Here is a 21,819-nt window from a genome sequence, read left to right as displayed (position 1 = left end):
ACACTATCCTAAAACCATCAAATTTAAAAGACTTGGAACTTAACTGGATCCCCCAGAATGGTTAGATGTGATGAATGTAAAATTACAGTTGCTCACAACGTGTTTCATATGAAGTGAGCTGAGCCCAGCTTCATTAGTCAAAATTAGATTGTTCCAAGATTTAGAAATCTAGAGCGGCCTATATAAGTGTTTAGATACGATGTAAAATGTATTCGTCAAGAAGGACAGTTAATGGATATGACCTAGTAGCAGAAACGTAATTCCCTGATCGAACTGAACTTTTAATGAGTCTGGTGCAATTATCCATGTTACCGTACCCCGTGCGCAGGGGCCTAGGCAGGAATTGGTTTTTGGGTGGGCCTGTGCAAACGTGGGTGGCCCGGGCTCTAACTGACCGTCCTGCCAGCATAGGGTCACTCCAATTTACTATGCAATCCTCGAGCGGTATAATCAAACAGCAGAATTAGCGGAACCTTATATATTCTCCCTCTCTCTCTCAATTCAATTCAATTCAAGGTGCTTTATTAGCATGACCGATGGGTACAATCAGTGTTGCCAAAGCAAATGAAAGTAATGATATTTACATTAAACAAAACAAAAAATAGAAGTAAAATAAAATCTACAGACATTTACAACAAAGACATATTATAAAATATTGACATATACTGTAGGCGGCTGGAGCATTATTGGGAGACAGACTCACTGTTCCTCAGGCTGTGACAGGAGATCACATACTGGGCTGCCAGATCAACTGAGTTCCCTCCTCCCTCTCCCAGTAGGACAGGTTAAGCAGCACTTACCTAGGCTTCTCACTGCCTCCTTCTTAAATAAACACGCGCACCGAAGGACGTGTAAAGATTCGACCCGTCAGTCGACCCACGTGTTCAAAAAGACTTGACTCTGCAACTTTAGAACAACAAGACCACTGTTGCACTTTATATGCCAAGCACATTCGCTAATGTGAAAAAGAACCAGGGTGAGGTTTTTTTTTAAGGGGCACCACATACAAGGTTGTCGCGGGTAGTAAATAACACATCCGAGAAGCAACACTGGAAAGTCCACCGTCTCACACCTGCGGACCGCAGCAATATTGGAAACATGTTTTTTATTTTCACATAACAGAAGTGAACATGTATCTGAATTCTTTAATAAACTGTCATTATCAATGTGTTTGTATTTACAGGGGTCTTATGCGCAAACAGTCCTTTTATCTTTGTGTTTCCGGCCAGTCCTTGGTGTAGAACACAGCGTGAGGGCACACCTGCCCTCTGAAGATACAGGTGTGGGCGCCTGTGTTAGATCCTCAGGTGAAGTCGAGTCTTCTGCAGTCTGCAATGTAATGACCCAGACATATTTGCTTGTCCTGCTCCATGAAGATGCCCACCCGGCCGTCGAACAGCACAAACCACGAAACTCACCGCAATCGTTAATGCTGCGTTTGTGCCGGTTTGTGTTGTTTTCATTTCCGAGATATAGCGGCTTGGTTTTTCGGGTAATCACGTGACTATCAACAAGGAAGTTATAATAATAATAATAATAATAATAATAATAATAATAATAATAATAATTGCTTACACTTATATAGTTTACAGGTACCAACAAACTCGGTACTTGAACTCCTCATTGTGTTGAAAACAACGGGGACAATTTGACGCCACTCTGTGACGTACAAAACAGCAAAATCACGACCACCAGATCCTTCAGTTGTGATCTTGATCAGTTGACCCCAGACTTTGCAGCCTTTACACGAATAAAGAGTCTTACATTTAGGGAGGAGTTACTATGTTAGTTCATTGGGTTCGGTGTTTTCTTTTAAGTGTTAACCATGTTCTCGAAAATGTATCGCTTGTGTACTCCTTTCACTGGTGAAGAGACACCAGTTTCAAAATTTCCGTTCGTACAACACAAGAGCCCATATTCACATTTGTAGGTATTAGTTTCAAGATCGATATAATTTATCAATAAAAAACAAAATTGAAAGCACGGGCATAATAATATAATGATCACAGACTTTACATTTCTATTTATTTTTGAAGTACAAAACAGAAGGTGTTTCCCCTACCTTAAATATACGATTAAAAGTGTTCAAATACCATGTATTCGTTACGGAAAGCTGCGGAGACAGTTATATTGCAAATAAAAAATGTATTTATTTAGAAGAGTACGGGACATTGCGAATCTTTAAACAATAAGCTGATGTAGTTATTTTGCAAATAAATAAAGCATTTTAAAAATAGATTCTCATTGACAGTAAACAAGCCGATCCACCTGGCGCTGCTGGCTTGAACAGCTCTCAGACCCGTGATTGGCTAAAGCCCCGAACAGGTCGGGCCGCGATTGGGTGAAGAGTGAGAATCGACACTCTGATTGGGCAAAGCGCCACAGCGGAAGTTCCGAGAACATGTAGATACACAGGTGATGGATGTTCTTCTCGGTCCAAATACTGTAGTCCCGGGTAACCGTGTGTGCTGTATGAGCACGCTGGATATACAGTAATTTCTTATTACTAATCAATCTAAGGGAAGTCGCACTGAGGTCAAAACACAACAGCAGACAAAGAATAGCATGTCACGATAGGAGTGCGCACATCACGATCACATCGCGATTCCCTTTGCGACTGGCGCATCACTGACATGGCGCTACTGTGGCGACATTAAGTCCATATATCGCGATATGGCGTACCCCCGACAAAACGCCCACCCCCCATGTTGCGACACAGAGTCCATATATCGCGATATGACAACCGCCCCCGCGCCCATATCGCGACATGAAGTTCGCATATCGCGATATGACATACCCCGGCAAAAATGCCCCGCCCCCATATCGCGACATGAAAGACCCTATATCGCAATATGACCAAATCTGTCACGCCCATGTCGCGACATAAAAGCCGTATATCGCGATATGACATACTCTGCCAAAATGCCACGCCCACATGTCGCGACATGAAAGACCCTATATCGCGATGTGGCCAAATCTGTCACGCCCATGTCGCGACATGAAGCCCGTATAGTCGTGATATACACTGCCGCGATGTACATGCGATATACATGGGGTCCCTATCATAACATGCTGCGGAGGTCTTGTCGCTATGGTATCCGGCAGTTACGCGTTTGGCAACAGCGTGTCACGGCAGGGAAAAAAAAGGAAAACGTGCCTGAGAAAATAAAAGCCATAGATCTTACAATCACGGTGATTTTACATAAATTAAAACCACAGGTTTAAGTCATAGATGGTTAACTTGTTGGCGTGCGTCATGTCTTAGTATTATTCACATCTTTGGGGGCTCATATGTTTATGGATATTGATTGTCTTTAAAATGTTACGGGTACGAGCTAAACTGTAACAGAGCGCTTGAAGTCGGCAGACGGGGTCACTGGAGGTCAAAGTCACCGTGCACGGTCACGTGATATCTCGGGAACAAAAGCAGCACAAACGCTACTTTCAACTGCACAAACCGGTACAAACGTAGCACTAATGAGGTGGGTTTCATCGTTTGTGCTGTCTGTAGGGGAGGGGCAACTTCACGGAGCTTTTAACTTGTCTTTATATATTCAGCGGACTTGAGCATAACATACCAGAAGAACGTGCACTTATGGGATTCAGAGGTTGGAGTAAATGCATCGCCCCAAGGGTAATATCGAGTGAGGCGCCATGAGATTAAAAACGGCGAAGGTATTAAAATATTAAGTTTTAAAGATCTTGTTTGATCCTTCATGATGCTTTTAAACTTGTATGAAACCCACGAAATTAGTATTCTATTTTCGATGCCAAAAGACACCTAATTTGGAAATTCGTGACTTCCCACAAGACTTAACACTGAATTGTTATAGTCGCATTACAGTGCTAACCAATAAATTGTACAGTACCTTTAATTGCAAGAATGGTCTGCTAATAAACGCGTCAAATATATATTTTAGCTCTGAAAACGTCGTCCACTTACAACTGCGGGGCATTTAGAGGTGATCCGTAGAATGCACACTCGCATCTATCCGTCAATATTATCTTAGTGTTATTCATGCATTCCAAAACTTGTAATTTGTTAACAGGAGAAATTTTAGAACCTTTTCGGGAAGCCAGGCTGTACTCCTTAAAACCCAGGGTGCCTGTAGCATCTCATGTGTCTTATTTGTTTCGGGACTGGTCTGGTCATCTACAGGCGGCTTGTTGAAAAACGTAGATGTATGCATTTGTTTTGCCATGTTGGTTAATAAACCAAAAACCCAGCGCTAGATAGCTCTAAGAGTCTGACAACAACGTAGCCAATTAGGCGACGGCTACGCATGCACCGCCCCACTATATTTACATCATGTTCTTATTGGTCACAAAAGATACAGCGACCCAATAGCAAATCACATACGATGAAAAAAAAAACGTAACATTAAAAAGCAAATCATGTAACGCAAACAAAGGGAAAAAAATCTTAAATTACTTTGGACTGATTGGGTAGGCCTAGGATCAATCAGGGTCACCCGTGGATACGCCCCTGCCCGTGCGGCTGCAACGTGTTCTCATTTCGAAATATCCAGGAGGTAATGAATTATTATCGCAGTTTATTTCAGCCGTGCTGCATATACCCGACTCACCATGCGAGAACAATGCGCCCTCCAGGCCAGCCGGGGGCGGTAGTACCACTGTCGGTAGTCCACTGTCTGTTCGGAAGAGCGGTCAAAAGGAAGTGACGTAACCAGCTCTCGAGGTTGCGCCAGTTTTTAAATGCTCTTCTGAGCGCCTCAAGTTGTCAATAAGGGGCTCTCAAGACAGTAATGCAAGATTTGCATTACTTCAAATGGAAATGAAGCTTTTTGTGCTCTGACGAATTCACTGAAGGGCAGTTTCAAGGTAATGGATAAATATTGAATGTTACTGTTTTGTGGACAGACGATCAATTGCAGTGACATGACGTTGATCGGAAGTAATTAGAATTTAAAATGAGTGTTTAAAAGTGCCTGTCTTCTAATCTAATTTCTAGAATTTCAGTTGTTATTTTGACGTTTGTGCGAGGACTGTATGTGTAGGCTGCAAAGGAACAGGTAAAGGTTTATTCCCTGCTGAAAAGAGAGAAAACTCAACGTTTCGGCCGTGGAGTCTTCCTCGCGGGTGATCTTAAAAGACGCGTTCATCTTTTAAATATGCGTGCTGTAGAAAACGGACTATTTTAGAAAGTGTCTCATCTGTTAGTAAAGAAAACGTCTGCACTCTAGTAGGTGCGACCTCGTTACCCTGTAACAATATAAAAAACGTATGCCCCAGGTTAGTTCTTTATAAAAAAAATATTTGTGTTCAAGGTGCATGAACCAAGGAGAGAGTAACAGCTGTGACTCAAGGACCGCGGCTCTTTTTCACGCGTGTTTTTGTCACCCCGTCTCCGAATTAATCAAGCCCACAGCGTTTTGCCACCAGCTGCTTTGTGCACTTCGCGAGCCGCGGGACTCCCTGCTTTCTTGGGACGGCTCAGGAAGTGGTGATGGACGACGACACGCAGAGGCTGTTCCAGAGGGTGGCTGGGAAACTGGGCTGGACCAAGCCTGGAGGACTGGACGCCACAGCGAGGGAGGTAGGAGGTGTGGGGCGTGGGGTAGGAGCGGGCCTTCACCTCTGTGATTAGGTAGTAGTGTTTCACCACACAATTCCAAGTGTCCTGTATTTGATCAAAAAAAGATGTTCAGTAAGTTGGATGACTTAGAACTGTCAGGTCTAGTAAGATATATCCGGAGCACTACTGTATCATGGGTGGTGAGTCCTGGGTGCTGATTCAAAGGCATCTGCCAGCATGTCATTCTGCCATCACTTGCAGCCCACTGAAGCTCAGAAGGTGTGAGCCTGGTCAGTACCTGGATAGGAGACCTCCTGGGGAAAAACTAAGGTTGCTGCTGGAAGAGGTGTTAGTGGGGCCAGCAGAGGGTGCTCACCCTGCAGTCTGTGTGGGTAGTCTAATGTCTAGTATAGTGATGGGGACATTAGATTGTATTATAAAAAGATGTCCTTCAGGTGAGACATAAAACTGAAGTCCTGACTCTCTGTGGTCATTAAAAATCCCAGGTCTCGAAAAGAGGGGTGTTACCCTGGTGTCCTGGCCAGATTCCCCTCCCTGGCCTTTCTCATCCATGGCCGCCTAATAATCCCCATCTCTGAGCTGTCTTCTTCACTCTGCTCTCCTCCCCACTGAGAGTTGAGCGTACTGGTGCACTATGGCTGCTGTTGCATCATCCAGTGGGACTGCACATTGCTGGTGGTGGTGGAGGAGAATCCCCATTACCTGTAAAGCGCTTTGAGTGGAGTGTCCAGAAGTCATTATTATGGATATTAGCAGTAGAGTTGATGCCAGTCCAGGCCTGACTGCCCCTCCTCTGTCTAACCTTTCCTCCCTCGTGCAGCTGCTGAGGAGTGTGGGGAAGAGTGAGCAGGTGGTGCCGGGACGGGCAGGGTCCGGGAAACAGAGGGGTGATGCCAGTCCTCCTGCAGTGCGGCCCCCCACCACTAGGCGGCAGCTGTCTGACAGTGAGAGTGAGGGAGGCAGCACCTCAGAGAAGGAGAACGAGCAGCGAAGGGGGCAGAATCGGGCCAGGCGGGACTCCAGCGATGAGGTGTTCGGTGAGTGTGAGAGGCTGGGGAGCAGACAGGGGCAGTGAAGGGAGGCCATTCAGCCCCTCCTCACGGTGTGTTTCTTTGGAACTCATTGATCCAAGATCTCATAAACTCTAGTCAGCTCTAGCAACATTATTGATGCTGTGATAACAAGTACATGTTATATTCAGTTCTTAATGCAGGCACTCTTTGCTTCCATTCATGATCTTGTTTAAGACCTAAAAAGACCTTTGGGATGAGTTCATCAAGGCACTTGAGTTTTTTTTTTAAGCAATCTAACCGGTAATGTTGTCAAAGCCAATACAATGAATGTTTTCAAGGAACAGCTGGGTGAGATTAACCAATCAATTAGCTTCGGACAAATGAATGTGCCTCCTCTCACCTGTAACCTTTGTTATTAAATTCCCTTCTATGGTCAAAATATTGCTTCCCCACCTATGAACTGCCTTCATCACTCTGTTCCCTCCCCACCTATAGCTGATGTGTGGTGAGCATACTGGCTCACTTTGTCTGATGCTCTTTTGTTGGCAAAAATTTTCTTTGTGGCCCAAAATTATTAATGTTTTTTAGGGTATTGGTTTCTCTGTTGTTAAGTGATGATCAGCACTTCCAGTGTTCTTTGTTGGGGGGGGGAAAATGGAAGGGTTCTTATTCTATGGTGATTCTCTTCTTGCATGCAAATGTTGCAATAGTGATGATCCATTCTGAGATGCACAGGGAGTGAAGTCTGTGGCTGCTTGGAGTGTGTGTGTATCAGGTCTGTTCTCACACTGCTGTCCTCCCCGCAGTCCTGACAGAGAAGGTTCCACTCAAGCCTGCAGCCCAACGCCAGGGTCGCCCGCTGACTGGGCACAGGTGGGTGCTGTCCAGGGAAGGGACCTGATCTCTCTGCTCTCTTGCTCTTCGCCCATCGCATGACTGTTCAGCCCTGGATGTTAGTCCAGAACTTCATATTACTGCTATATCCAGTCACACTTCTGTTCTGTGCAGTTACTGCTCAAATAAGTTAATATGAAGTACACTGATGAAGGAGAAAGAATGCTGTGGCATGGGGGGTGCAGAGATTCTGTCTAGCTGGTGCCCCATCTTCCACAGTAAACTGAACACCTCGTGTTGAGGCCTGGCTCAGACTACAGGAGAGCCCATGAGTGGGAATCTGTTAGGGCTGCGATGGAGAAATGAACCTGCTCTCTCACTGTTCTCTCTCCATCTCCTTGTACCCCCAGTGAGCAGGCGCTGAGCTCTGACAGCGATGGCAGCTTTGATGACTGTGAGTATGATGGTGGTGCTGTCTGGGGCTTTATGAGGAGTGGTAATTGATCTCCAAGTTCATTAGAAAGTGATACAGACACCTCAACGGCAGAGTGAACTACTTGACCTTCTGTAAGCTCCAGACTTCTCGATATGAGCCAATAGCAGGTGCTAGGTAACACATTCCTCCTTATCTTAAGTAAAGTTTCCTATTGTTTTGTCTGTTTTTCCATCACCCAGAGGCGATGCTACATGAAGAAGAAACTAAAATGAAGCAAATTTCTGTGTAAATATTATTCTCATCTGTGAATGTGCACAGAGAATTTGCTGGTTGGAGAGAGTTCTATTAACTCTTGGCCGTGGAAATCCCGTCTTGGAATTCAGTCTTTTTCTGTCCGCGAGTACCTGTGTTTATATCCTGCAGATCTGAGCCGTCTGCACACACCCAAGCTGAAGCCATTGGTGTCCCTGGGCGATGGCAGTGACGACAGGTGAGGCAACTGGGCCACTGGCCTGCGCTGTGGTAGTATGTGTGGTCCTTCTGGCTCGACCTCATCCTTGCGCAGTTTCCTCCATTCTGCGTTTACTGCACTTCCAGCAAAGTAAAGTCAAGCTCCTGACTTCATGACATCGTAAAGAAACGTTTGAATGCCGGTGGGGGGGCGGGGTGGTGGTTGTGCCTGTGTCTTTTTAAGAACAGCTGCCGTTTGTCCAGTCGGCCAGTGAGTGGTCAGTCTCTCTGCTCTCTCAGGGCACCCCGGGCAGCAGCCCTGGACGGCAGCACCCGGGATCTGTTTCAGAGGGTGGCAGGGAAGCTGGGCTGGTCCAATCCTGGAGGACTGGAGTCTGCGGAGCAGGAGGTAAGATACCAGGGGTGTGAGGGTAATCCTGGGCGCTTGTCTGTGTAATGATGTTTGTTGCACAGCCACAGAGTGCTAAATATCATGCATTTTGCAAAAAATATTCTGTATATAAAATAATTTAATTCAGTACCTAGAGTGACTTTAGGGCATCAGATCTACTCAAATATATGCAGAGCCCTCCCCCATCACAATGGGTGAGTTCTGTGTGCTGATTCACTGAGATCTGCCAGCAGTAGAGTTGATGCCAGTCCAGGCCTGACTGCCCCTCCTCTGTCTAACCTTTCCTCCCTCGTGCAGCTGCTGAGGAGTGTGGGGAAGAGTGAGCAGGTGGTGCCGGGACGGGCAGGCTCCGGGAAACAGAGGGGTGATGCCAGTCCTCCTGCAGTGCAGCCCCCCACCACTAGGCGGCAGCTGTCTGACAGTGAGAGTGAGGGGGGCAGCACCTCGGAGAAGGAGACGGAGAACGAGCAGCGAAGGGGGCAGAATCGGGCCCGGCGGGACTCCAGCGATGAGGTGTTCGGTGAGTGTGAGAGGCTGGGGAGGAGACAGGGGCAGTGAAGGGAGGCCATTCAGCCCATCCTCACGGTGTGTTTCTTTGGAACTCATTGATCCAAGATCTCATCCTGCTGTTTGTTGAAAGATTCCAGAGTCAGCTCTCATGACACAAACAGGACACTGATAATTGTAAAGAAGCACGTCTTGTTTTCATCCCTAAATGCACTGGCTGTTTTAATCAATGCCTTCTGAGACCATAGAGGTTGTCTTAGGGAGTCCTTCTCCCTGTAGGTGTATAACATGAGGCTAAAAAAATACTTCCCAGTCACTAGATTCCCATTCGTGAAGTGATCAGGATTTCAGCTTTGTTCGAAACAATCTGAAGGAATTCTGTGGCACAAATTCAAACTCCTGTGCACATTTTTGTCTGCTATTAATTACTTTAAAATTCTGAATATTTTGTCTGAATAGCATAATTATTTTATTGATCAAGGCAGATCAAGGCTCTGACAAAGTCATAGATTTTTTTTTTTTAAAAGTGAAGTCTGTGGCTGCTTGGAGTGTGTGTGTATCAGGTCTGTTCTCACACTGCTGTCCTCCCCGCAGTCCTGACAGAGAAGGTTCCACTCAAGCCTGCAGCCCAACGCCAGGGTCGCCCGCTGACTGGGCACAGGTGGGTGCTGTCCAGGGAAGGGACCTGATCTCTCTGCTCTCTTGCTCTTCACCCATCGCATGACTGTTCAGCCCTGGATGTTAGTCCAGAACTTCATATTACTGCTATATCCAGTCACACTTCTGTTCTGTGCAGTTACTGCTCAAATAAGTTAATATGAAGTACACTGATGAAGGAGAAAGAATGCTGTGGCATGGGGGGTGCAGAGATTCTGTCTAGCTGGTGCCCCATCTTCCACAGTAAACTGAACACCTCGTGTTGAGGTCTGGCTCAGACTACAGGAGAGCCCATGAGTGGGAATCTGTTAGTGCTGTGATGGAGAAATGAACCTGCTCTCTCACTGTTCTCTCTCCATCTCCTTGTACCCCCAGTGAGCAGGTGCTGAGCTCTGACAGCGATGGCAGCTTTGATGACTGTAAGTATGATGGTGGTGCTGTCTGGGGTCTTTCCAAGGTGGAAAATTGCACATTAGAATTCAAGGGCACCGAGCTCCCAAGTAGATCTGTCAAGTGTACATTGAGGTCTAATGCCCAGATGTTCTCTGGCCGAAACTGGGATTCTCCAGTTAGTGGTGCTCAGGATTTGCCTGGAGTCTTCCTGGCTCTCGGCAAAATGGTGCTTCCTCGGGTTTCCTGGACGCCAGTAGGACACCTGACTTTTCTCCTGTTGGCATTCTTAAACATGCAGAGTGTTACAAAAGATGAAGAGCTCTGCTAGCTCCTGTTCTCCCCGTGCAGTTCGGGAGCCATTGCTATAAGCCGAAACATAAACGATTGGAAAATCCAGCTGGCGTGAGAAAATGCAGAACGCAAACATTTTTTCACCCAAAAAGCAGAGCGATAACTCCCGTTTTGTCCACTTGAGCTTTCGTGTGCTTACAGCCTTCTGTACAGTATGCAAGCCAGATGTTGGGTAATCCATGTGTCAAGAGTACTGTTCTCTCTCCTCCCGCTGGGATTTGATCCCTGTTGCTCAAGGGCTACAAGCTTGCAAAGCAACATTCCCTGGACAGAGGATAACTCCGCCATGCAAAAAGACTGGTCCTCTGTGGTGTCAGTGTTTTACATCCTCTAGATTTCAGAGGAAGTGCCATGACTTGTATAAGAGGGCACATGCACTGACACAGTTATACATGCCTTATTTAATTAGTTATATCTGCTGTTTTTTGCTTTTCTACTACTTGAATGCAATTCGTAAAAGCACCTGTTGGCAGGAAGACCTGAAAGAGATCCAACTACAATACAATGTAGTCTGATTATCATTCGGGTGGACTCTTACTCCCTGAGCTAAGTAGATTGTTGTCTGCCAGTGTGAAGAGAAACACCAGTCAGCCTGCATCTTCAGTCTTGGTCTGTCTGTTTTCCTGCAGTCCTGAGCCGTCTGCAGACACCCAAGCCAAAGTCCTCGGTTTTACTGGGGGGCAGCAGTGACAATAGGTGAGGCAGCTGCTCTTCCGGGTCAGTGGCTACGCTGTGGTAAGGTGTTGTTCTCCTGTGTCCGGGCCCAGTTCAAGAAGCACTTCCTGCCATGCCGAGCTGGGCTTTTTCTGTTAAGAACAACAAAATTCCCAGTTCTACAGAAGAAAAAAAACATTGAACCTGGTGCAGGAAGTCCTGAATTAACCTCCTGAAAAAATGGTCATGATGCTATAGAACTTCAGCATGTCCATATTAAGAAGAAAAGCATGGGCGAATTTGACATGGCGTTTAGTGTTGTAGAAGGCAGCCCATAGGACCTGGAATCCAGTGAGCTCCAGAGACCTCCAGCATGAACTATGGGGAGTTCAAAGCTCACGTGCCTTTCTTACACTTAGTTTCCAAGAGTCTGGATGGCTTTTTGTCTGTGCTTGTCAAGTCATTGTGTGGTGTTTCCCTTTTTGATTTTTGCGTTTCATTTAAAAAAACCAACTGCGGGCAGTCTGCAACACTTCATCGTCAGCGACGGCTCCTCGGGGGATGACTTCGTCACGGAGAAGAAGAAGCTGCCCCACATCAGAGGTGAGCCACGCAGAACTCTTTCCACAAGCCCTCTGGGGAGGCTCAGAAGGGAGGATGGCTAGTTAGCATCACTGCATTGGGCTTCACAGGGTTCATTCTGACATATTTCTTCAAATTTGGTGCTTTTGTTTCTATGGAAAGGGAAGTGGGTTGTGGGTTGGCCGATTTTTGTTTCTGCAATAAGTTATTTTTTTCTGTGCTGTTACTGCAGCAAGTTTTAGAAAGTGCCACTAGTTCGGGACGACTGGCCCTGTCTCTGATTTAGTCGATAATTGTTCGTCTGATGCAGGGCACCGGCGTACCCCGGCCAGCCAGCCCGCCGCGAGACGCCCCCCTTCCCGGAGGGAGCGTCCCATCTTCCTCAGCGACAGCGACAGCGATGACGAGGGCGGGGCAGGCCGGATCACCTGGGGCTCTCGGAAAGGCGGGGTGCCTCAGCGCCTCAACTCCGCGGGGCTAGAGGAGGAGGAGCAGCAGCAACAGCAGCAGCAGGCGGTGAAGCCCAAGTCCACGCCCTCCGCTCCCGCCCCCTCCAGGAGGGCGCAGAGCGAGACGGCCCAGCCGCCCGGCCTCGACAGCTCGGACAGCTCCAACGAGGAGTTTGAATCTCTGCTGGCGAGGATCAGGAAGAACCGCGGCGTAGGAGTCGGCAGCACACACACCCCGCCTGCAGCCAGTAAGGGTGGGTTCCTGCACCGCGTCCCCACGTCTCCATCACTGCCTGTGGCGCTTGCAGCAGTGCTGGTCTCCAGAAGTGTCCAATGGGTCTGTCTTGCTTCCTCTGTCCTTACCTTTCTGTAACCACGCTTATCCTTTAGCATGATGACGAGGAGTTTTCCTGTATGTCTCCTGATCACCTCTCCCCTCCCCCCACCTTCTTTCTTCAGAGCCCAAGCCCTGTCTCTCCTTGCCACCCGCAGGAGGCCAGGGGAGTCGGCCAGCGGAGAGGGCGGCACAGCTTGAGGTGACCCCAGTGCACCCGACGGTCAAGCGCCCTGTAGTGAGCCAGACCGAGCCCCGGGCAGCTAACAGCAAAAGGTACCGAACGAAGGGGCAGGCATCGCGTCTCTTATTTAAACCACAAAACTCCCCAAACAGATTGTGGTGCCGTAGGGCAACCTTAACGTAGAGGTGACTAATGCAGCAGGACACTTAGCACAAAACTGGGGCAAGATTGAAAAATTAATAAATCGGAGTGTGCTTGGCCTTGTGCAGCATCTGAAACATGATCCTGCAGTAGATGGACATTTATCACTTGTGCAAAAGTCCTGTGGGATTCTTGGAAATTGGGTTATTTTTTGGGAGGGGAAGGGGATATTACTTTAGCAGCCCTGTTTACTCTCTCCAGGTGTGAGGTCCTGCTGTCTCAGAGCTCAGTGGAAGCGTAGTTTACGTGCGTGTTTCAGGAATCAGGTGGCAGGGCTGTATTTGTGTGTTTCAGAATAGTGCTGTGCAAGACCCCTGGCTGTTTCCTGGAGTCCCTGTCCGACCCCCGTTCCTCCTATGTCAGGGGCTTCAAGCAGACCCGGCAGGAGCTGAGCCAAAAACTGTATCAGCTCTACAACAGCACTGTGTTCGACAGCAAGGTGACCCTGCAGAGACGGAGCATACTGTACACTCTCGCCAGTGCTGGGGGCAGTTACCTGTAATACTACTTCAATACACAGAAATTTTAATAACATTTAAAATGCAATATGTTACTTTACTTAACTTTCTAAAATAAATTAAAATGGTCCCATTTCCTTTCATTACCAGAGTCTTGTAGCAGTGGGGTTTTTTTTCCTGACCAGGGAGTTATAGTTTTGCTGTTCTTAGAACTTCACAGAACAGCTGCTTAATAATTCTTAAATTGTTCTGTTCTCCATGGTGGGGGAAGGAAATGCTTTCTTTAAAAATAGTGAAAGGTTTTGTTGGTCCTGGTCAATTTAAATGGGGGTAATCAATACATGCACGACTCCTGGCAGTTAGGGACTGTGAATCCTCTCTGTTCCCCCAGCTCCCCGCCATGTCGGTCATCTGGAATAAGAAGATGCGGAAGACGGCGGGGTACTGCGTAACGGGACAGCAGCAGGGCCAGCGCTACGCCCGCATCGAGCTCTCCGAGAAAGTCTGCGACTCTGCGGGTACTGCAGGCTGCCGGAGGGCTTCTGCCAACATGCTCTTATCTGCTCCAGGTTTTCCGAGCCCTGTGACATTCGGGTCTCCCCGCATGCTGGTGCCCGCAGCGTGCCGAGGGAAAGCAGGCTTCCCGTCAGTCCAGTCCAGAGCTCTTCGGGATAATTCCCAGCGCTCCGGTGACCCCTGCGGTTTGTAAGGCTGGAGGTGTGGGGGTGGGGTGCAGTCAGGACTGAGGGCTGGAGGTGGGGGCGGCTGGTCTGAGCACAGCACTGGGGCTCGTCGTGTAGCGCGCTGGTCTGCGGTCAGTGAGGGTCCGGGTTCAAGTCCTCATATCAGCATGTCATTGGACCTGTGCAAATGACAAATAAACTGACCTAATTAAGGCCAGGTTTGCGCACAGAGGTGCGAGATGTCCAGGGTTCATGGATGCCCCTGGGCAGTAGGGAAGGGAAGCCCCTCTGACTGCCTGCTTGTCCCCCCCAGAGCGCCTGAGGGACACCCTGGTCCACGAGATGTGCCACGCGGCCACCTGGATGATCAACGGCGTGCGCGACGGTCACGGCCAGTTCTGGAAGATGTATGCCCGCAAGGCCACTGTGGTACACCCTGAGCTGCCCATGGTCACCCGCTGCCACAGTTATGACATCAACTACAAGTACCAGTACCAGTGCAGCCGGTGCAAGAACACGTGAGTCCGTCTGCGTTTCCACGACTCCACTAGCAGAACATTTATCTCTATGCTCACTGTGTGTTCAACTTTGAGCAGTATTTCACATGGACAAGGTTAGGATTCCTAACGTACCTTTCTCTCTTGTTCCTTGTCCTTTCTCTCTCTCTTTTTCCTTGTCTTCTCTCTTCCTCTGTCTCCATCTGCCATCTTTTTTTGCCCCCTCCCCCCTTTCCAAAGGGTTGGCCGGCACTCCAAGTCGCTGGACACGCAGAAGTTTGTGTGCGCGCTCTGTACCGGTCAGCTGGTGCTGCTGACTCCCGCCAAGTCCAGAGGCGCCACCCCCTTCGCCACCTTCGTGAAGGAGCATTATGGGACAGTGCGGCAGGAGCTGCAGGGGCAGGGTCACGCGGAGGTCATGCGAAAACTCAGCGCCGACTTTGCCAAGACGCGGCTTGCTGACCCCTGAGGCCCCGAGCACGTGAGACAACGCCAACCCTGCAACACGCGCACATAAGACGCGCAAGCTGGACGCAAACAGTGTTGGCATTAGTCAGTGCTTTTGAAATCCAGCCTTGTTTTTAAACTGTGAAATATAGAGTTAACTCCAGGAGTCTGCAGTAGACAGACTATGCTGCTTGGACGGAAGTTAACGTTCTCAGGACTGCAGGACAGGAGGTGCCACTAGTGGGTTAACAGTCCTGCCTTTTTAATTCTGTTAGTCCAAAGAAGAATTGGCAAACTGGGGAATTCAGGTCTTAACTAACCCAACTGTTCCCATTCTGTGCTGAAAGTGACTCGTCACACAGTACAGGGGGCAGCACATCTTTGCTCCAGGGCAGGGGCAATCAATTTCAGTCCTCCAGTGCTCCATTTACCTCTGGTTTACATTCCATCTCGGAGCGCAATGGTTTGATTGAGCTAATTAAAAAGTCAGATGAACTGGTTTACAGGTTTCAATGTGGTGCTAATTGAAATGTACGTCTAGAAAGGGGCATCAAACTCAGTTCATGGAGGAGCCAGTGTCTTCTGGATTTTATTCCATCCTAGTCTGGTCTATCAGACATTTAACTGTTACACCTTCCACCCTGAAAATAAGTCTTATAGGTAACTGTACATTCATTGGAGTGCATTATTTTCAGTAATCACCTGTAAAAGACTTGAAGAAAAATCCTTTTTATGGCCAATTAAGAAAATAAGTGTTTAATTGACTGACTGCACAGGTTTGACGAAAAACCAGAAGACACATAGCTGTCCAGGAAGTTTCTGACATCCTTGTTCTAGACCCTGCAGAAAACCCAGCACTCAAGGTCTTGTAGATATCTACTGTACCCCTGCTCTAGAGCCCAGTGTTCACGGTAGCTGGATACACACACACCATACCTCTGCCAGTCAGCTGGTCCTAATGCACTTCAGTAGCTCCTAAGGAGAACACAGTTTACAAATTCAGCTCTATACAGAGTGCAGCATGGAGTGAGTTGAAAATGTTTAGTATCCTGTCTTGTAGCAATGCAGCAATTCTGCTCCATATAACAATATGTCCACCCCTGCATGAATTCTGAAACCTATGAGTTAGTTTGCACTTGGGTCATTATTGCTAACAAGTCTGTGACTTGCATCAAGAATTAAGTGCAGGTTACTTTTTTGATATTCTGCCTCTAGTGACCGCCAAGAAATCCCAGATAATACTTCAGCAGCTACAATGAGCATACGGTCAAAACTGGGAGTTAAACTACAGCAGTAGTTGCAAACAGTTTGAGTTTTCCAGCGAAACATTGCTTTCAAAAAGTGCAAAGCCACCATGATGCATTCTTGCCGTCTGTAACAACTGATCCAGGAGCGAAACGGAACCATTGTCCTGAAGCACTCAAAGGGAAAGAGGTTTTGATTTCATGTAGATCAATAATATTGTTATGAATGTAAACTGTAGGTTCTGTCAAATTATGTGATGTCTGTTCTTATGAGTGTTCTTATTGTTGGCCTGTTCCTATTGGGAACGGATAACTCTTAGATGTGTCTCTGTACATTTTAGTAGTGTTGAACTCCAATAAAGATCTCAATTTTTTAAATTTAGAAATTCAGAGCTGTGTTACTGATTATTTGTTTGGGCTGGGGAGAGGCCGTTCAAAGCTTTGAATGTTATTTCTTTAATCTCCATTTTCTCTTGTTTCCAGATCTGAATCTTTTTTCATCTTGAGCTACTTTGAGATGCTAACTGATGATGTCTCATTAATGATTTGAGAAAAGATGTAGATGTTGGGTTTGTGTAGGGAGGATATCCTATACTTGACAGTGAACTCGCTTTCACAAGTATGTGTTTTATTTCAGCTTTTAACTCACGTTTGCAGTTATGACGGAGTTATGATAGTTATCACTATCGTAGCCACACCTCTCCCCCACTTTGATCCAGAAAAGCCTATACCTTTTAGTTTTTTCTAAGCTCAATTTTTATAATGTATTTGCTGGTATATCCAAACAAGTTCTGAGGTTGCAACATGTTCGGACCCCAGCTGCTCAGATTTTAACCAGTTAATAAGCATGTATTGCTGGTTTTAGACTGGCTGCACTCACTGCGTTTTAGAATAAAATTCAAAATAATGCTGCTCATCTTTAAGGGCTTGAATGACTTTGTCAGTGATGTGTTCACTCCCTGTACACCTGCCTGTTGCGTTTGTGGTCCTTGTATTCCAGTCTTTGGCAGGCTTTCCGATCTGTATTCTGCACTTGGAGTTGATTACCTGTCTGTCAAGGTGTATCACACACTGTCTCATGTTAAAATATCCTTCTCTGTCCTTGGTATCGTACAGGGTTTTTACGATACAAGGTGCTTTAAGAGTCACCTTTGGGGAAAGCATACAATCAAAAGGACGAGTTGTTCTAAGAGGCTGCTAAATCTTCCCGCTTTTGTTTTGATCTGCTCTGGAATCAACCGTTTGTTATATACAGCCTTTCACAATTGCCAGGTTTTTACTTTTTTCACACAGTGCAGTGGGGGAGAATAAGGACCTGTAGACATTCTATTCACACTGTGCTCGTCTTACAGAGCCATTGATCTTTTCATTTACATCTTTTCCGTTTGTTTAGCTTAAGGCAAAACGAGTATTGGGCTGTCTCAGTTGCTGGAGCACTGCGAACTGTTGGAGCCCTTTGCTTTCACATATTGCTGATCTTGCTGTTTGCTTGAAATTAAAACACTTGTTTATTTGTTTTATATTTAAATACATGACAGAACACACAGTTGTAGGAAACACTATATACAGTAAGGAACAAGGTACACAAACAAGAGAAACAGAACACAATGGCACATCACAAATCAGACACCACTCTCAGCTGGGGGAGTTGGGAACTGCAGAGAAGTGTTGAATGATCCAAAGGCAAAGGTTTCTGCTTTTTTGCCAATCCGTATTCTGATAATTTAGCTGGAAGAAACCTGATTAGATTTGTGGTCCCTACAAATAATACAGAATCTGATTTAAGCACAAATGATCAATAATTGATTTTGGTTTGTCCAAAAAAACATGAGTCTTTAACCCTCAAGACCAGAGACTGATATAAGTAAGGTGATCAGCACATCAATTAAAGCATCACCTTATCAACAATTAACCTTGTTTCATAATTAAATTCTGAGGGATTTAATCAGCTAACCAAACTGGTCCAAAATGTGATGAGAACAAAACAATTTTAAGATGTGCTGTTAAACAGGCTCACATACGCTGTGCCATCTTATCTCAGAAGAACAATACATCCTACTGGAGAATGAGAAATAACCCTGTCAAGGGGTTATTAGTGATGCTCTCCAGGCCACCCTACTCTCAGTACAAGCTGGTCTTCTTCATGATGCGCAGGAACTCCTGCTCGTTCACCTCCCCATCTCCGTCTCGGTCCGCCTCGTCAATCATCTCCTGCAAAGAGAGACAGGCATCAGCGAGACCCTGGCAGCATGCATACACTACACAGCCTCGCAGCGCTGGGCCCCCGCATTCAGCTCTGGACCTTTGGGTACTGTCTGTGTGGAGTTTGCATGTTCATGTGGATTTCCTCTGGGTGTTCTGTTGTCCCCCCCAATCTAAAAACGTACTGGTATGTTAATGTGCTGTTTCATATTGGAGTTCATCTTAAGGTTTACAGATTTTACTTGAAACAAGAAAAAGACAAAGCGCTCTTATCTTCATCCCCCGACTGCCTGCGCACACAACCAAGAAAAGTGCGTCTCTGACCTGCAGCTCCTCATCAGTCAGGTTCTCTCCCAGCTCCTTCGCTACTCTCTTCAGGTTGCGGAAGGAGATCTTTCCCGTCTCGTCATCGTCGAACAGCCGGAAAGCCTTCAGGATCTCCTCCTTGGAATCCTTTTCTGCCTGGGAGAGTGCACAGGACAGCCGCCTCAGACCAGCAGTCCCCAAAACTCCTCATGCTGACCTACACACCACAACTGAAGTCGGACAGCAAGGGCACCTTCGCTGGAACATCCTGGGTTGTACAAAGAGCCCTACTCCATCTTATTTACATCACCAGAGTTTGGGGTATTCCCCTGGCTTTGAAATGCTGGATCTTGGTGTTACCCTTAGAGCTCACTGTGTACCCAGAGGGATAAGAGAACTCTTTAATCAGCTGACTCGGGGCATGCCACGCTGTTTCTAAAGCTTGGCTGAAAGCTCACATGTTAAATGTGTCCGTTAATAAATAGTGGCTTAGGGCAGTTTCAAACATGCTAAGGCAATACTATTGCTAGTTTAGCTCACCCAAATGTAGCCTGTGAACAACTGTCCCTGTGGTTTGCATGCAGAGGGTTTTGGGAAAATTACCATCTTCTGCGTCATGACTGCCAAGAACTCATTGAAGTCGATCTTGCCCGTTCCTTCCTTGTCGATCTCGGTGATCATCCTCTTTATCTCCTCCTTCTTTGGCTCAAATCCCAGTGCCCTCATCGCCACCTGAACCACAAAAAGGCACGTTCGCATGAGCGCAAAAATACTGGTTTTATGCTGCAAAACTCGCATGGGTCCTTAAGGCTCTGGTTTACAAGAGATAAAGGGACATTTGGTTTGCTTTTTTCCAATAAATGGAATAAATGGAGTTACAAACTCCATTAAGAACAGTCTGTCTGAGGTTTATGAAAACCGTTACATTAACAACCCAACAACAAGTATCCAGTCTTGACCCAGTCTCTACCGGACCGGCCCGGCGGACACCCAGCCTGGGTCTCTCCCAGACCGCCCCCCCCACGGCTGACACCCAGCCTGGGTCTCTCCCGGACCACCCCCCCCTGGCGGACACCCAGTCTGGGTCTCTCCCGGACCACCCCCCCGGGCGGACACCCAGCCTGGGTCTCTCCGGGACCACCCCCCCTTGCGGACACCCAGCCTGGGTCTCTCCGGGACCACCCCCCCTTGCGGACACCCAGCCTGGGTCTCTCCCGGACCGCCCCGGCGGACAGGGTGGATTTGGCTGGGCCTCGGCAGGTACCTTCAGCTCCTTGACGTCGATGTGCCCGGAGCCGTCGGTGTCGAACAGCTCGAACGCCTCGCGGATCTCCTGCCGCAGCTCCTCCGTCAGCTCCGGCTTGGGGCCCGTTTTCTTCCGGGGGGCCACAGCCCCCAGGGACGGCTTCTTGTAGCTGGAGGCCTGAGGAGGGATGGGGAGGGCGAAGGGGAGCAGGTGTGAGCAGCAGGGAAACAGGGCTAGTCTGAGGCCTGAGGCTGGTAAAGAGGTACCAGGGTCAGCAGTCAGGTACATCCTGGCACCTTGCTGTTGACATATTGTCTTGAATGCCGTGTTGAAACAATCCCATAATCCCAGGCTTTTGTTACCCGGATTAACCGCACTTTAAGCGTACGGTCCTTCTCTTAATGATCACACCTGCTGAAGAGGGAGCTGAGGGGGGTGAATCGTGCAGTTTTCCAGGGACAGAAATGAAAAAAAGGTTGCAAATCCTCAAACCACGTTTACGCACTTCGTCGTGAATTCGTAACGTTTCGTCTAGCGCTAAAAAAATAAGAACAGTATAGGCTCTGTGAGGTATAAACGTAACCGCTACTAAATTTCTTTCAGTTAGAACTAGGTTGCTATGTATCTGCGGTTTTGAGAATTAGCTCGACTGTAGGCCACACTGCGGTCGTGAAGGTAGTAAATTACATACAAACACATCATGGAAAAAGATGAATAAGATGGACAGAAGCTGCAGGCCCGTGGAAAACCTATACTGAACTTCAAGCAGCAAGCAGTGTAAGGGCTCCTATATGCGAAACGCCAAAAACAAACGTCTCATGAATGCAGTTACAAAGCTTACCATGAGAGCTGCACAGCGAGGAGGGGATACCTATCAACAAGGCCCAGTTTCAATATTTCTGCGCCGCGATGAATTCCCTGCTCATGGTTAACTACTGTTTATAGGCGGTGAGCCAGCCAGGCTGTGAACGTCAGACTGGGCTCTCTGATTGGCGGCTGAAGCCCCGCCTCCCTACGCTTTCCGCCTCTGATTGGACACAACGTCCAATACATTGATGAAGGGGGTAATTCTATTGGCTTGTCAATGGCTGCGGCCTTTTGTGCCATTCTGTCAGAAAAAAAATACAGGGGTTTCTTTGACAACACTGCATCGACTTCGCAGTAAATCTATTCCTGTTTCGATGTCTGCGCGAATTTAGCCGTAAAACAAGACGTCACCAGGTCGCGTATCCAAGAGCTAAAAAGTCTGCACAAAAAAGTAAAAATAAAGTCTGCACAGCTAATTATAGGAAGACACCATATCCATAAAATAGAAATAGAATTTTACATTAAAACCATTCAAAACATTACAAATAAGATAGCTAAACGAGCCGTTGAAATCTTACTTTATATTATAATGTTTCTAGAAAGTAATCCCTGACTATTCTTATAATGTATGTTAAATTATTTCGTTTGATGTTACTTATTGTTATATGTTATTTGTTAATAGTTATAAATCAAGCATTAAAGCATGAATCGTGAAAGCATGAATAGTGGTGTACGCGAGGTTTGTATGTTATTGGATATAGCCCTCTCCGTACCTGCTAGCGCAATCCAGTCAGATACAAATATAGGAGGACTTGAATTTGAATTTTCAGCTAGATGTCTTAAGCAGTCCAGGTCCATTCTCAAGGACCCCAGTCATCCCAGGCACAAACTGTTTTCTCTCCTACCGTCCGGTAA

At 47.1% G+C, this 21,819-nt stretch overlaps 2 protein-coding genes across 7 annotated transcripts; one reads left to right on the top strand and one right to left on the bottom strand.

The window, feature by feature from the left end:
• Positions 1-3,977: 3,977 nt before the first annotated feature.
• Positions 3,978-16,729, top strand: gcna (germ cell nuclear acidic peptidase). Of its 6 annotated transcripts, none has more exons than XM_088596941.1 (18): positions 3,978-4,842; positions 5,383-5,557; positions 6,378-6,594; positions 7,377-7,443; positions 7,815-7,858; positions 8,264-8,330; positions 8,591-8,699; positions 9,000-9,222; positions 9,804-9,870; positions 10,236-10,285; positions 11,240-11,306; positions 11,788-11,867; positions 12,157-12,549; positions 12,788-12,905; positions 13,309-13,453; positions 13,864-13,990; positions 14,469-14,673; positions 14,893-16,729. In XM_088596941.1, the coding sequence occupies exons 2-18, from the start codon at positions 5,468-5,470 to the stop codon at positions 15,119-15,121; spliced, it is 2,298 nt and encodes a 765-aa protein (XP_088453067.1). In that variant the 5' UTR covers positions 3,978-4,842; positions 5,383-5,467; the 3' UTR covers positions 15,122-16,729. The 6 variants fall into 6 exon arrangements, with proteins under 6 accessions (XP_088453067.1, XP_088453066.1, XP_088453064.1 ...); XM_088596940.1 differs by having other exon boundaries at positions 3,979-4,842; positions 10,242-10,285; positions 12,755-12,905; XM_088596938.1 differs by having other exon boundaries at positions 3,980-4,842; positions 5,404-5,557; positions 12,755-12,905.
• Positions 16,730-17,827: 1,098 nt separating this feature from the next.
• cetn2 (centrin, EF-hand protein, 2) lies at positions 17,828-21,095 on the bottom strand. The gene is made up of 5 exons (XM_088596934.1): positions 20,939-21,095; positions 20,116-20,274; positions 19,455-19,583; positions 18,870-19,007; positions 17,828-18,554 (listed from the first exon to the last, which is right to left on the bottom strand). Exons 1-5 carry the CDS (start codon positions 20,939-20,941, stop codon positions 18,465-18,467), a joined length of 519 nt encoding a protein of 172 aa, XP_088453060.1. The 5' UTR covers positions 20,942-21,095; the 3' UTR covers positions 17,828-18,464.
• Positions 21,096-21,819: the final 724 nt, after the last annotated feature.

This window comes from Lepisosteus platostomus, chromosome 10, assembly GCF_059453375.1.
Source record: "Lepisosteus platostomus isolate fLepPlt1 chromosome 10, fLepPlt1.hap1, whole genome shotgun sequence".
Taxonomy (NCBI): Eukaryota; Metazoa; Chordata; class Actinopteri; order Semionotiformes; family Lepisosteidae; genus Lepisosteus; species Lepisosteus platostomus.
The sequence above is the reverse complement of the archived record's forward strand: the minus strand, read 5'-3'. Positions and strand labels throughout refer to the sequence as shown.